At 42.2% G+C, this 15,350-nt stretch overlaps 1 protein-coding gene across 2 annotated transcripts in view; it reads left to right on the forward strand.

The window, feature by feature from the left end:
- The window catches only part of Gdap2 (ganglioside induced differentiation associated protein 2), a 46,635-nt gene that overhangs the window by 862 nt on the left and 30,423 nt on the right, over positions 1 to 15,350 (forward strand). For both annotated transcript variants that reach the window (XM_038311387.1, XM_038311388.1), the window contains exons 2-5: positions 7,652 to 7,891; positions 8,666 to 8,805; positions 13,767 to 13,920; positions 14,170 to 14,258. In XM_038311387.1, coding sequence (XP_038167315.1) covers positions 7,716 to 7,891; positions 8,666 to 8,805; positions 13,767 to 13,920; positions 14,170 to 14,258 — 559 coding nt within the window. In that variant the 5' untranslated portion in view covers positions 7,652 to 7,715. The remainder of the gene's footprint in view (positions 1 to 7,651; positions 7,892 to 8,665; positions 8,806 to 13,766; positions 13,921 to 14,169; positions 14,259 to 15,350) is intronic.

Below are 15,350 nucleotides of genomic sequence, written 5' to 3' on the forward strand. Positions count from 1 at the left end.
CTCTCCTCTTCTATATTTAAGAAAATTGCTTAGGTGGAGACACATTCGTGGTGATTGTAGCAACATGGGTGTTTTGAAACAAGAATACGTTTGTTGGTTAGAGGAAAGAGAAGGCAAGAAATTGTGGCAATAGATTGATTTCAAGCAGGGGAGGAGCATTTGGATAGGTGTGTAGGTTCCTTACCTCCTGCATTACCTTGTTAGAGGTGGAAAAATGTATGCTTTGGTGGAAAAATAGTATAGAATCTTTCAGGCCAGTCCAACCGTTAAGACATCGCCAGCTGGTGTTGTCATCTTTAATCACGGGATCAAAGATAGGTTTGGGTCAACTTTAATCCTAGCACTCAGAGGGCAGCCTAGCCTAAGTAAAGTATGGAGTGCTAAGACAGCACATCCTCCCCCAGCCCTTTGAGACAGGTTCTTGCTGTGTTGCCCTGACTGTCCTGGAACTCTCCACAGACTAGGCTGTCCTTGAGCTCAAAAGCATGTACCTGCAGGCAGGCTAAGGTAGCATATCTTAATCTTACATTTTCTTATCCACTACTTCAAGGACAGAACCTTACTTCCCCCTTCCCCCCCCCCCCCCCCCCCCCCCCCCGGGTTTCGCTGTAGTTTTGGAGCCTGTCCTGGAACTAGCTCTCGTAGACCAGGCTGGCCTTGAACTCAGATCTGCCTGCCTGTGCCTCCCAAGTGCTGGGATTAAAGGTGTGCACCACCACCGCCCGCTTACATTTTTATTTAAGCTTCAGATGAAGACTAACAAATTGAGGCATGCTTGGGTCTGTTTAATGCATGACACCTCTAATTCAACATTAGCACATGTGCTTTGAGTGGTTTTGAATGATGATATTAAAATTTACCTGGGCCCACTGATGAAGCTTAGAAATCTTTTTTGTTATGTTTATTGTTAATGTATTTGAGAACTGACACTTTTTCATCTAAGTGTTATACTCAAGTATAACTGATTTGGCATATAGATGGGTGTGGTATGTACTTTCTTCCTTATGTATCCTGAACTTTTAAATATTGAAATACAGAGCCATAAAGAATGATAAACCTGTCATTAATCAACAGCAACAAACAAACTGCTTAATTATTAGAGGTCAGATGCATGGTCCAACTTTATGTACTTTCCAGACCTGTCTTTTTTAACATGAACAATCAGCAGGCAGCTTGTCATCTTAGAGAGTCTCACTTTCCTTTTTGAAATTATCCTATCTTTCTGCATAGTTCTGGCTGTCCTGGAACTATGTACGTAAGCCAGGCTGACCTCAACCTCAGACAGCCACCTGTCTCTGCCTCTGTACATCATTATTTAGAGGTTTCCTTCTGAGCTACTGATGATAGGATGAAGGGGAAATAAGCTACAAGGACCTGCTCGTAGCGCACTCTTTGATTTACAAAGAATGTTTAGTAGCCTCTCTTTGTTTCGGGGTCCTTTCTCTTAAACTAATACAGAAAGAAAGCATTTGGTAATACATAGATCTGTTCTGGAATCCTGCAATTTTTCAATATGAAAATATATATGCCTCAGGAGTCTGTTTTTACTAAACTGTAGTGTTTGCTTGCAAGCTTGTTCAAAGTTCAGAACTGACCAGTTGATTTCCAGTGGGAAGTATTTTTCCCTTTAATGTTATCCAAATTCTGGCTAAGGTTATTGGTTATTAGTTACCTCTCTGTCCTGTTCCCCCTTCTCATCATGTCCATGTTCCCTTCTTGTTTTCAATTTGTCCTTAGAAATCTTAATCTAAGGCTGGAAATCCTTGCAGATGTGCTTGTATGAGCTTTTACGCACGCACGCGCGCGCACACACACACATACACACACTGTGGAGGGAGGGGGTTTCCCTCATGTTACTTTGAAAGGGACCTGTGACCTTAGGTCTCTTAGGAGCTCCTGTCCTTCAGGGTTTATGTTTCTGCCACCTTTGGATTTGCTGCTCCGCTTACTTTCTCGAGTGAGGGGAAGGGGACACAAGCATGGCCATACATGTATGTTGGGGGCAGTTGGGAGTTAAATCTCCTTTTAATGAGAAAAATCAGTTGCTCTGTGGAAGTTGAGATGAGGCTGCAAAAGAATTCAACCACACTTAACTGCTAGGACACTTTCCAGAAAATGTCACTAACTTCTGCTCTACAGTCAGCTGTGAACACTAGTTATTGTTTAACCCTTGTCTTGTGGAACGCAATGGCTCTGGTAGCTGGAAAGACCCAACCAACAACCAACAACTGGATATGATTGAATGTATGGGAGAGCTCCCAGAGTGCGCAGCAAAGACAATAGGATTTCAAGGAGGAAATGGTAAACGTTTCTGTCGACCTTGGAATCAGAGCTTTAATCATTGCTGAGCTGAAGGAATATTGCAAAAGGCTGAGTAAACAAAGAGAAAGCAGAACTCTGCAACAAATGCTCAGAAGTGAAGCAGGGACTGGGGCAATGTCTCATTCTTAGCCCTGCCACTCAAGCGTGAGGGCTGGGTTTGGATCCCCAGCACCCATGTAGAAAGCTGTGGCATGCACCTGTAATTTTAGTTCTGGAATGAGGAGACAGGAGGATCCTTGAAGTTTAGTGGCCGAATCACTGAACACCAGACCCAGTGAGAGACCCTGTCTCAGAAATAAGTTGAATGAGCAATTGACACCTGCTGTTGACCTCTAACCTCCGTTCCCATATTTACATATGTCCATGCGTACATACACCATACACACAAAGTGTGAAGTGGTAAGGAGCCAGGCCCAGTGGCACAGACCTGAAGTCCCGGCTACACAGGAGGCCAAGGCAGGAGTTTCTGTGTGAGCTCGGGTGAGCAAGGCAAGGCTGGGCAACCTAGGGTGCTCCATCTCAAAATAGAGAGTAAAAGGAGGGCTGGAGATACAGCTCAGTGATAGTGTTTGCCCAGCATGCCTGAGGCCCTAGGTTCAACCCCAGTACCACTGAAAAGGGGATGTTTCTGTGGACTGAAAAAGAAATGAGGGAGGATAGATTTTCTTTCTTTTTTTGGTTTTTCGAGACAGAGTTTGGAGCCTGACCTGGAACTAGCTCTTGTAGACCAGGCTGGCCTCCAACTCATAGAGATCCTCCTGCCTCTGCCTCCCAAGTGCTAGGATTAAAGGCGTGCGCCACCACCGCCCTGCCATAGGATAGATTTTCAAGAACAGGAGGAGCTGGCGGGGAGAGAGGAAGATGTTAATGGAGAATTGATGCTATTCTTGTGAAGAGCAGCTGGTAACGTGCTTGAATTATGCCCTTTTGGCAGGTCTAGGCATACAGAATATACCTTGAGATCATTCAGAAGTTGGGAAAGTCTGCACAAAGACAGACTTGGAACTGGGAAGCAGTTAGTGCTTTGAACAGCAGGAAGGGAAAAGAGCAGAGAGAGTGACATGGGCCTCAGGACCCATGCCCTGCGTGTGGCCTCGGCGTCCACATGGTAGTTATATGTCCTTGGGCTGGTACTGTGCCACGAATTTGAAACGAGAGTCTTAGTACCTGCTATATGGGAGTGTCGTAAGGATTGGAAAACGTATTTGCCACATGCCCTCTGTACCTGTCACATTCACTGGGAATCTGTTCATGCCCCAAACTCTCACGTATAGCTCTCAGAATTACTTTCCCCTCTGTGTAAAACTCTCCTGCAGTTTTTCGTTCTTACTGCTACTTTCTGAAGGGGACAATCTCTGCTTCTCTAGGCTAAACTGCTCTCTCCCTGCCTCCCATTTGTTGTGCCATATTTATCACACTGTTTCTGTGGTTTTTGTGGCTTTGTCTCTTCCACTAGACATTTAGTGTCCAACCTTCTTGAATGAATAAATGAACGAACGAACGAACGAAACCCTGGAATATAATAGCCAAGGAATGTTTATTTTCTCACAGGTTTTCCAGGTCAGGAATTGAGAAGTAGCATTGGTGCATTGTTGTGAAGCTCTGATTCAGCATCTCTCATGAGGTTGCTGTGAAAACACCAGCTGAGGCTGAAGTAGTTTTAAGGCCAGCTAAGGCCAGAGGATCCACACTTCCACAGTGGTTTAGTCAAAGGCCTGGGCATGGTGTTAGCTTTTGGCAGAGACCCTCAGCTTCTCCAGCTGGAGCCTAACACCCTTCAGAGCACAATGAGAGGCAGACAGACAGACAGACAGACAGGGTGTGGCCACAGTGCCTTTTCTAGCTATCTTTGGAAGGGAAGAAGCTATCTTCTTGGTTACATAGGTTAACCAGGAGGAAACTGCACAGTATGAATGCCAAAGGCAATTGTCACTGAAGGACTGTAAAGATTCTCTCTGCAGGTGCTGTTGGGAGTCACTTGGAGAGATGACAGGAATGCGTAAAAGAGTAGTGTTGGTGAAAGAGCATGCTTTCCTTACAAGGTTGTGTGCCTTCCATACCCTTGTGGCATAGGAACAGACAGATGTTGGGCTATTCAGGGATTAACAAGACATGGCAAGAAAAAACATAACCAAGATCTGTATGTCTGTAACTTAGTTCAGCACCCAGCATGGTGATTTGACAGTGAATACTTTGAGTCTTAGATGCACGTGGAAATATATCTTCATCCTGACTGTGGTTGCACTGGCCCTGAGGACATCTTAAGAGGTCATTCACTGTGCCTGGCTTTGTGTCAGGTCTCTGTGGTTTCAGAACATTTAGTCTTCCCAATGAGCCTGGATTAATCACGGCTGCTTCGATAGAAACTCTAGCTTTACCCCAAGGATCACAGCTCACAGATGGTGAGTCAGGAACCCGAACTTAGGCCTTGACACACAGGGGCTCATGACCTGCATTATGCCACCCTGCGCTGATGTCACCTGACAGTAGTTAAGGGAAGCTAGGTTCAAAGTTATGCACACAATATGGTTTTACCTCTGTCACAGGAATAAAGGAGAGCTACACCAAAGTTGAGATTTTTTTTTCTTGATCATTTTTTTTGTTGATTTTCAAATCTTCTAGAAGCAGGTGTTAGAGTCAGAAATATAAATTTAAAAAGCAATTTCATCCTGAAAGTTGACATGCAAGTTTGCAATCTTGAAGCTGTTTATGTGTTCCATGAATTCTCTCTCTCTCTTTCTATCTCTGTCTTATGGCTAAGAACTGTGAGCATGTGTCAGCATTTTTTTTTTTGCAATCAAGAATTTCTGCAGATAGTCATTACATTGAGTGAGTGGTACTTGTCCTCTGTTTAGTTTGCCTTGAGCAAATCTGAATACTTGTAAACATCAAGCAAAGTTAGGTTTGCCTCCAGGTTCAAAGGCTGATTGTAAACGAAGTACAACATCTAGGAAAACCAGATTTAAAGAAGTATTTAGAATAAATATTGAACACTAAGACAAATTATCCCGGTATAATCTACAAGATCTTTTTTTTAACTGCTGTGAATGACCACACTTCTTCCTAACAATGTATGTAAAAGAATTAGTGTATCTGATAGATCCATGCTTCTACTTAGTATCTATGCCTCTCACCAAGAAACACCAATAAATTATTTTTGGGAGAGCATGTGTGTTCTCCCTGAATGTGACAATAAATGTTGGTGTAATGTCAAGAAGCTGTTTAAAAACTAGTTTCCAGATTGAATTTCTTCAATCTTCATCTGTGTGCTCACTTCTTGAGCCCACTTAGCCTTGGTCCTTTGGTAGTATCTGCTCTGACTGTCCTCCTGAAGCACTCCACGAGTACCCTCCTCTATTGTCCTTCCTCTACCACCTTCGCTGGGCTTCCTTCCTTCTTACCAGCCTTCTCTCTCCCATACTGTCTTTCTTAGTACACATTTTTCTGTAGGACTCAGTCCTGGGAGCTCTGTTTCCCTGTTTGCATTCGCTCTGCAGGCAGACTTACCTAGTTCCTGTAGCTTTCAGCACTGCACGAGCTGAGACTTCTAGATCTGTTAGCTGAACCTCTGCTCTGAGCTCTAGCTTCAAGCTTCCAGTTGTCAGTTTGACAATAAGCACATGGCCAGGTAATTAGCATTTTGAATCAGCATATTTGAAAAGCCATATGGGAAGGGAAAGTCATAGTTTTTCCTTTACCCTACAGGTTAACTCCAATCTTGCTTTTCTATAAATAGCATTGCTATCCTACTCAGTTGCTCAAGCAAGCAGTATAGCCATTGTCTGACTTATGTGCTTCCTCACCCTCTGTATTTCTTTGGTTCTACCTGTCAATTATATCTCAAACCTGACATTTCTCATGGCCACTCTCTCCTAAGTTCCTGCCTGAATTTTCTACTGCTACTCTTGTCCCTCTTGCTTTCCCTTACTAGAGTCGTCTTTCGGTGTATTTAGCTGTGGTGGTCAAGACCCTCTAGTGGCTTCTTTCATCTTTAGAGTAAGAGCTAAGGATTTTGGCATGACTTAAAACTGCATCATCTAGCCTTCCTCTGCACCAACTCCATCATCAATTCATTACCTATTAGATTCTCCAGCCAGCGTGACTTCCTGGCTCCTCTTGGACTGTAGCTCACTCCTTCTTGCCCTTTGGTCATTGCCCTTGCTGTTTCCCTCCTGTTTTGCTTTCTCAATTTAACTTGCTCCTCACACGTCACCTTCCTCTGTAATGCACAGTCCATTTACACTGTTATCATCCCCTTTCTTCTCTGGGGACACATGGGCTCCCTAAGGTAGAAATGAGCTGTTACCAGTGTTCCCAGGACCTAGAACAGTACCTAACATACTCCAAGTGCTTACAAAGTTAGAGTGGACGAATGAGTCAACTGTTCACTGAAACAGCCATAGGACTCAGTGGTAAGTTGAGCATCTCTTTCTCTGGTGATTCCCATGACCAAGTCCCGCTCTAGATGCTGCTGTATGTCTTTCTGTAACCTTCTTCCTCTACCATGGGCAGTCCCATATATCTTATCTTGTGTATGGCTAGATCCTGTTCATTTTTTCTCTTATGTTACTTCATTTTTAAAAACATTTCACCTTATTTTTAGTTAGGTATATATGTGTATGTCTATGCGTGGTCTGTGCATATGAATGCAGGTGCCGGAAGAGGGAGGGCATCATATACCCTAGAGTTGGAGTTATAAGTGGTGTGGGCTTCCTAACATGGGAGCTAAGAAACAAACTCAGATCCTGTCTAAGAGCAGTATACACTCATAATTGCTGAGCCATCTTTCTAGCTCCCATATGCTGTCTCTTCAATCCAAGCCTCATTTATCTTTTATTCCTTACCTTTATTAGTTCTTACTACTTAAGTGTAGGGACTTCCTTGTCTCATTCAGTTTTACTAACTTATACGCATATTATCAAATGGAATTATTTAATTTATTTATATGTATATAATCAATTTATATCTTATAGCATGTCATAGAGTATTTTACTTACTTATTTTGCAATAGTGGGTATTCAGAGAATGTTGAATGAATAGTCCTTTCTGAAAAATAGAACTGGTGTAATTTTTGTGATGATTTTGATCACAAGGGCTGCAGTTATTGAAAAGAATTTATGCTTATATAATTCCTCCTTATTCCCATTTTTAGGAGTTTTTGGTTGTCCTTGTTTTAATTGGCCATTACAGTGACTGTGGACACATAGTGTACTCTTGGCTCATTCCATTCCATGGGAGAGTTTGCTGTGTTGGCTTAGTAGAATTAAAGTGGTATTTGTGAGTAACATTTATGCTTTTGTTCTAAAATGATTTCTTCTTCTCTTTTTAGCTAAAGTCTCCAGGGATTGCTGAATTGCTGAGGAGTTTGAGATACAAGCTGAAGTTCCCATTCCATGGATCCCTTGGGTGCACCTTCCCAGTTTGTGGATGTGGACACCCTGTTAAGTTGGGGTGACTCGTCTAAAGATGAATTGAACTCCTCTGACAGCACAGCTGAGGCATTCCAGGAGGACATCGTCAGATCGCCTTTTCTTTATAATCGGGACATTAATGGAAAAGTGGTTCTTTGGTAATTTTTTCATTATATCTTACTGTGTATGAATCCTCATTATTTTCCTCCTAAGTTCATTTTTTTTAAGTCCTAGCAGTATTGAAATACTGCCTTTACACATACAGCCTCGTTGGGGTATAATTATACAGTAAACTGTACAGAATTAAAATGTACAGCTTAAATGTTACTATGTGCGTGCAACCGTGAAACCCTCCCCACAGTTAAGACAGTGATAGTCCCATCTTCTTCAGAATTAATCTCGTTGGTTTGTCTGCGTTGGACATTTCATATACATGAAATTTCTACAGTGAGATTTTTGGACTTAGTATAATGTTTTCACTCTAGTACAAAGGACTGCTTTTCTTTTATGGCTCAGCAGTACTCCGTGTGTGCACACTAAGAGCTCATTATCAGCCCACTAGTTGATGGACAGTTAGGTTGTTATATTCTTTTGGCTATTATGACTGATGCTGTTTCTAAACTTTTTAAAACAACTACTTTCAACTGTGTAAACATTCTGTTTTAATGAAGGAAATGTGGCGAAGGGCAAATGCATGGCATGGCGGCTTTGTGAATTCTGGGGTTGGAGCAGTTACAGTAAAGCTCACAGGTACCAGATTAATTGTGAGCCAAGCATTTTCTCCTGTTTCTACTTTTTTTTTTTTCTATTTCTTGATTTGGGAATTAGCAAAGCCAATATTGCAGAGATAGAAGGATTTGGAGAAATTAGAAACTAGGCCAGTTGTCTCCCTCATTTTTCCCACAACTGCTCTTTATCTATTGGTTCCACAGGAAAGGAGACGTGGCATTACTGAACTGTACAGCCATTGTGAATACCAGCAATGAAAGCCTCACAGATAAGAATCCCGTGTCAGAAAGTATCTTCATGCTTGCGGGGCCAGATCTGAAGGAGGACCTACAGAAACTTAAAGGTGGCTGGACGCTCTTAGGCGTATTATCGCTCAGGGAATACTTTGACGTCTTCTATCATGAAGAAGTGTGTCGGGTGTTTTTGGAGAAAACTCTGCATATAAAGCTGATTTTCTGCTGTTGGAACTAGTAGCCTTTGCAGTATCCGTAGTGCATGAAAAGCCGGGCCCTAAGATTTCACTAGCAGTGCAACTCCTCAGTCAGATGCTGAATCTGAAAGTGACAGGCGTGCTCGCTAGCTTTATCAGCTTGATCCAAACTAGTTATTTAAGAGGAGGGAACTTCAACTAAGAAATGTCTTCATAAAATGGGGCTGTAGTCAAGCCTATATGGCATCTTCTTAATTAGTGGTGGGTGTATGAATAGGGCTCTCCCTGGGCTGGTAAATCTGGTTCTATTAGAAAGCAGTCTGAGCAAGCCAGGAAGCAGAGAACATGGAGTACTGAGGAGGGTTGGAAACACCTTTAATCAAACTATAGCGACATGCTATAAAAAATATAAAAATTAGAAAGGATCTTTAAGAAAATACTGACAAGTTCTTTGGTAAAGGGAAGAGAGAAGCTAATGTGGAAACTCCCCTTATGGGGGTTCGCATGCACGTGCATGCTCATGCATCCTAGAGTGAGACTTTGAAATACAGAGAGTAGAAGGGCTAGCACAATTTTACACCAAATTTATCCCTCTTAAATTTAATATTTACCTATAAAGAATAAAAAAAAACAGGATTTAAGAGACTATTTGGTAGTTGTTAGTGTTTAGCTCTGGTTCGTTTTGCGATGCTCCCCCATACCAGGTGTGTAACTGGAGACTGTGACATCACTGCTCAGTCCGAGTCTTCTCATCTCTCAAGTTGGCATGGTCATGGTAATCCTGTTCTTGGCACAGAGCAAAAATTTAGTAAATATTTTTGATTAACAAAATGAGTATCACACAAACCATTTGGCATAGTCTATTGCTGTAGGCACCACTAATAAACTAATACACAGATCAAATGGCATGGTGGACTTCAGTCTGATAGGGAGAATGAAGTTCTGTTGCTGTAGACACCGTTAATAAATTAGTACTGAGATCAAATAGCACGGTAGACTTCAGGTATGATGGGGGAAGTCAGAGTCTCTTGCTTCTGCTGCTGCTGGTTAGTTTTCTCTTGTCTTGTTTGAAGGACCATTTGCTGACCTGAAAAGGCTATCAGTGGCTGCTGAAGGTCTCATTATGTAACTCTGCCCCCTTTTCTTATTTTTATTAAATTAGTTAATGATGACAGGTTATGATTTACTAGATTTATGATAGAAAGCTAAGAGCAGATATCAAATGAACTGACTGGAGATATAAGCCAAGAAACAAAAATGATAGATATTAGTACTATAGTTTTGTAGTAAATTTAGAATGGTAGACAGAGTCAGGCCAGGAGCTGGTTTGTCAGTGGGATAACATATCTTCCATCCTGTTTCTATTCAGAAAACCTGAGTTAACGCATCCTTCTTCCATCAGGTCCTAAATTTCTTGTGGCTCTTTTTCTCTCCATTACCACTAGCTCCCTCCCTCCCCACCAACTGGTCTCCCTACATTTATTCTTGGTGAAATCCACTTTCCACACACTAACTGGTGTTACATAGCAAACTATGAACGCCTTCTTATTGCCCCTACTTCAAACCGCTTAGTGGTCCTCCAGAGTCCTTAAGCTAGTCTCCAGGACCTTCAATCTCTCAACCTTTGGTGTCCAGTCTCACCCACACTGGCTTTCGCCTTCAGAAAGCAGTACCTGAACCCAAAAGATCTCTGCTCACCACTTGCTCTCTGAAACGCTCTCTGGTTTGCGTTTTGGTCACCTTCCTCTCTACTAACTGTTAACTCTCAAGTCCTGCTGACATCTCTTCTGTAATGCACAGATTCCTTTTCCTTCAGAAAGGCCCTTCGTTCTGTAGAATGTGCTCTTAGCCTGTAGGGTGATGCTTCTCCCCTAACAGTAATGCTGCAACGTTACTGATTGTTACTGTTCCTGCAGGCAGGAACTGCCCGACAAAGATAACAGCATCCTTTCCTTTAAGTAGCTGAGAAACAACATTAATTCCCAAGGATTTTAACTGAGGAAATGCTCAACTAACACTCCTAACACTGCTTTGTTGAGAACAAATCATCAGTGCTCATAGAGGCTGTGGTCAATCTGTGCTGAGACGCCTGGGGCAGAAACTGGGTCTTTTATTGTAGCTGTAGTGCTACCTTCAGAGTGATAAACTGGGGTGCACCCCGAAGAAAAATTATTAGCTTATTGGGCATATAAAAGGCACATTACTGAATAGTTCAAAGGCCTAAAGTTAGCACAGAAGATTTGTAGGGAACACTAGTTACTCTCAAGTACTCAAGAAAGGATTTTTTTGAACAGGGTGCGTGATAGCTGTTGTGTTGCTGGAATTCCTAGTGCACACATGGCATGGGGGTCTTGGGGTCTTATGGGACAGAAAAGGGGGGACTTTGGAGATGGAAGAGTTTTATCTGCAGATGTAGAAGGAGCAGCGGGCTGCGTCCCGCCACCTGGCTCCCGCACGGCTAACTTTACACCTGAAATAATTACATGGAAACTGTATTCATTTAACACTGCCTGGCCCATTAGTTTCAGCCTCTTATTGGCTAATTCTCACATCTTGCTTAACCCATTTCTAATAATCTGTGTAGCACCACAAGGTGGTGGTTTACCGGGAAAGATTCAGCATGTCTGACCTGGTGGCTGACTTCATGGAGTCTGTCTCACTGCCTTCTTCCTCCCAGCATTCCTTTCTGTCTTCCCTACTTACCTATGTTCTGACCTATCAGGCCAAGCAGTTTTCTTTATTAATTAACCAATAGATAGAAGACCCTCCCACATCATGCAAGGCAGTTCCCCTACAGTCTGGAAGTGGCAGATAGTAGCAGGTTTGGTATGTGGATCTTCTGATCTGATCAGAAGCTCCCACGGGTATTAGCAGTCGCTCACCTTCCTGTCCAGAGTGCCTCAGTCCACCTGAGGCTTTAGATCATTGACCTGCCACTCCGGTTAGCTTCTCAAACAGCAGCACCTAAAGATCACTGGGGAGTGAGGAATGTGGTGCTCAGTTCTGGGATATTTCTTGCTTTTCTTTGCTTCCCTATTTCTCTCTATGAAGAAATCTTACTGCATTCTGTACTTTCTTGTTTTGTCTTCCAGTTTTTTTATTCTCTTAATTTCCCATTGTTTTGTTCTCAGGGTGATTTTCTCAACTGTAGTCCCAGCCCCTATTGAGTTTTTCTTTCTCATAGTTTTAGTAGTCTGCAGCAAATAGGAGTATGTGCTGTTTACTGCCCTCTATATATTTTTTTAAAACACCATTCTGGCCTTGACTCAGAGGCCCTGCATCTCCTCATACATCTCTGAGGGTCATGTTTCTAGTGTCAGGACTTTTGGTCATTTGTAAGTCTCCATGCTGCCTTTTGATGTCATAAACAATAGTTGGTATTCTCAGTTTCTGTTTTAGTTAGGGACTTCCTCTCTTCCTTGTGGTTTTTAAGTGTAAGTGCTGTTTTGGAGGAACTGAAAAGCTAATGAGGTGTGTGCGTGCATGTCTTATTCATTTGCCTGTTTAAGGTAGTGTCTGTGTAGCCCATACTGGCTTACAACTTACTGTATATAGCCCAAAACATGACCTGAAACTTGGACCTCCTCTCTCATCCTCCTGAGTGCTGGGATTACAGGTGTGGTCCACTGTGCTTAGCTGCTTAATGTATTCAAACTACTCAAGAAGTAGAGATGATATGTGACTTATAATCAACAAGTATTTAATCCTCCCCATTTGGGGATCTGGAATTCTGGAATCAGGATGACAGCAGATCAGAATCTTCAGGGGGATTTGGACTTCTTCACATGAGAAGAAGCAATCCCTGGATTGTGTTGGAAAGATAATAATCCTCTTCATGAGAACCAGTGTGATCTCGTCTCATTCCTCTCACCTTTTAAAGACACCAGCACGGATGCCATCACATGTTAGAGTGACCTTTCAGCATAGGAAATGGCAGGGGCGTGTAAGCATTTGCTCCGTAACAGCAAGGTTATCGGTTGGTGGATCCTAAGTAGAACAGATATCCTGCCGTTTTCTTGGGCCTTGGATATCCATGTTGGACAACTGATGGTGTCAGGCAGCTGGACCTTTCCTGACAACTTTAACACTTAACTGAATCCCCTCTTTTCAGTTGTCCTGGGGTTCTGGATTTCAGAAACTTTTTATTCAACATCTTCAGAGAATAGCCTCTTGTTCTGTTGTGTCAGTGATAATGCAGTCATACTTGATGTGCTGGCTCAAGAAAGGGTTGTTGTGGTTTTGATTGACTGTATACACCTGCAACCTCAGCCTTTGCTTCATAGTCTGAGCATATCACAGCATAGTCTAAGAAGTAATTCAAAGTCTTTTTAGTTTTCTCCATGAAATAACAATAACCAATGCTATCTGTGTGTACTTTGCATAATTCAATTCATTTAATCTTATAAGGCCAGTATCCCCCTTAAGGAGGAATTTGAAGCCAGAGTTCACACATGAGCATACCCAGAGTTCACACATGAACATACCCAGAGTTCACACATTAACACTTTAGATTCAGTACTTAAATAAAGCAGTTAGCTTTAAATCTGACTCCGCCCTTCAGTACAGTCAGCTTCATACTGCTTGCAGGCAGTTAGGTTCCTCTCCTTTGCTAATCCTGTTACCCATGGTCCATTAACTTTCCCCTTGCAAACACGGGTGATGCTTCTCTGCTTTGCATCTTCCCGCCTTCTTTGTGCTGCATCTGCTGTCCTGCTTCACTGCCACGAGAACAGAAGGAACAGACGGGGATGCTTGTATTCAGTCCTGTTTTTAAGTGACATTCCTCGCAATTCTTAATCCGTTCTTGTTCTATGCTTTGCATATTGGTGTTTACTTGATATTTACAAGCTTTTATGTGTTCCTGTTGTTCCCAGGTTGCCGAACAGGTGAAGCAAAATTGACGAAAGGCTTTAACCTAGCTGCTCGGTTCATCATTCACACAGTGGGACCTAAGTATAAAAGCCGCTATCGCACCGCAGCCGAGAGTTCCCTGTACAGCTGTTACAGAAACGTGCTTCAGCTGGCAAAGTATGGCCATTTCCCCACGCTCTGTTAAAGATGAAACCTCCCTGTGGAAATCAAACTTTGAAGGGCTCAGATATTATCTCTCAACGAGTATGATTAAATTTTACATTAATTTAATTATCAAATAATACAGTTGAGTTAGCTTGTAAATTTATTGGTGGGAGACGCTGGCTTGTGTTTTGAGATCACCTATGCATAGTGTATGTAGGTAATTGTTTTAGTACAGCTTTTGGGTTTTCTATCTGATTGCAGAGAACAGTCCATGTCTTCCGTTGGCTTCTGTGTCATCAATTCTGCGAAGCGAGGTTATCCTCTAGAAGACGCAACACACATTGCACTTCGTAAGTAATGCTGCAGTGTCACACGAAGACAAGTTCTTAAAGTTTTTAATTATTAGATAAAGTTATCACCTAAGAAGACCCATTGATTTGATGAACATTGTGGCATTCTGAGAGATTTGCATTGGTCAATGGCAGAGTTCTTACTGAATTTCTTAAGATTGTGTAATTTATATGCATGCATAAAGGCTTACAAGACTTGCTCATTAAGTTTGAAAATAATACCAAACTAGAAAGTATGGACAGTTGAATCAAAATAAGAACAATCTTAACAGTTTGTAAAAATGCAGCAAAAGCAAATTCATAATATATTTACATAGCATTTTTCTATTTAGACAGAACCTTTCACAAGGTCTCTTTAGTATAAAACTGTGTTTAGGTTTAAAATTCACTGAGCCCAAGCTGACCCACAGTGATGTATAGTGTTGGGCTCAGGGTATAGGTCAGTGGTAGAGTGTATGCTTAGGATGTATGGATCTCTGGGTTCAGTTCCCAGAAATACAATCTGATACTCAGCTCGGGAGCCCAGGACCTCAGTGTACTCCATACATTTTAGGTCACAGCTCATAAGACATTGACAGACGAGGGCAAGTCACTTAAACATCAGTGGTATGCTTTTTTGCAGATACGATACCCATCTTCAAATACCTGAAAGACTCTAAAGGGACCTTATGCTGCAGTACAGTTTTTGAAATGGTTCTTTGCAGGGGTTGGAGTATCATAATAATCTACATTGTGCATCCATCAAAAGAATGCCGTAGTGCCTTCTCTAAAACAGTGTTGAGAAATACAGACTTTAAAGCTACTCTAAGAACTTTACAGATCCCTGGAAAGGGGATAAAGGTAATAGGGAAGCATTCTACTGCAGACATTACAAGGGAGGAGCTTTGGTTTCCTTGAGGTGGAACTATTCTACTGAGGTTCCCGTCACTAGGAACACTGATACAGCACCCGCACACCCTCCTTAAATACTATTATGTGAAATCTCTATGTACCTTGTCCTGGGTAAATGGTCCAAAGTGTAGCTTTACTGCCTGGTAATACCTCAGTTCCCCCCGCCCCCGCAGTCTTAATTCACAGTAACAGATAATGGTC

Source organism: Arvicola amphibius, chromosome 14 (genome assembly GCF_903992535.2).
Source record: "Arvicola amphibius chromosome 14, mArvAmp1.2, whole genome shotgun sequence".
NCBI lineage: Eukaryota > Metazoa > Chordata > Mammalia > Rodentia > Cricetidae > Arvicola > Arvicola amphibius.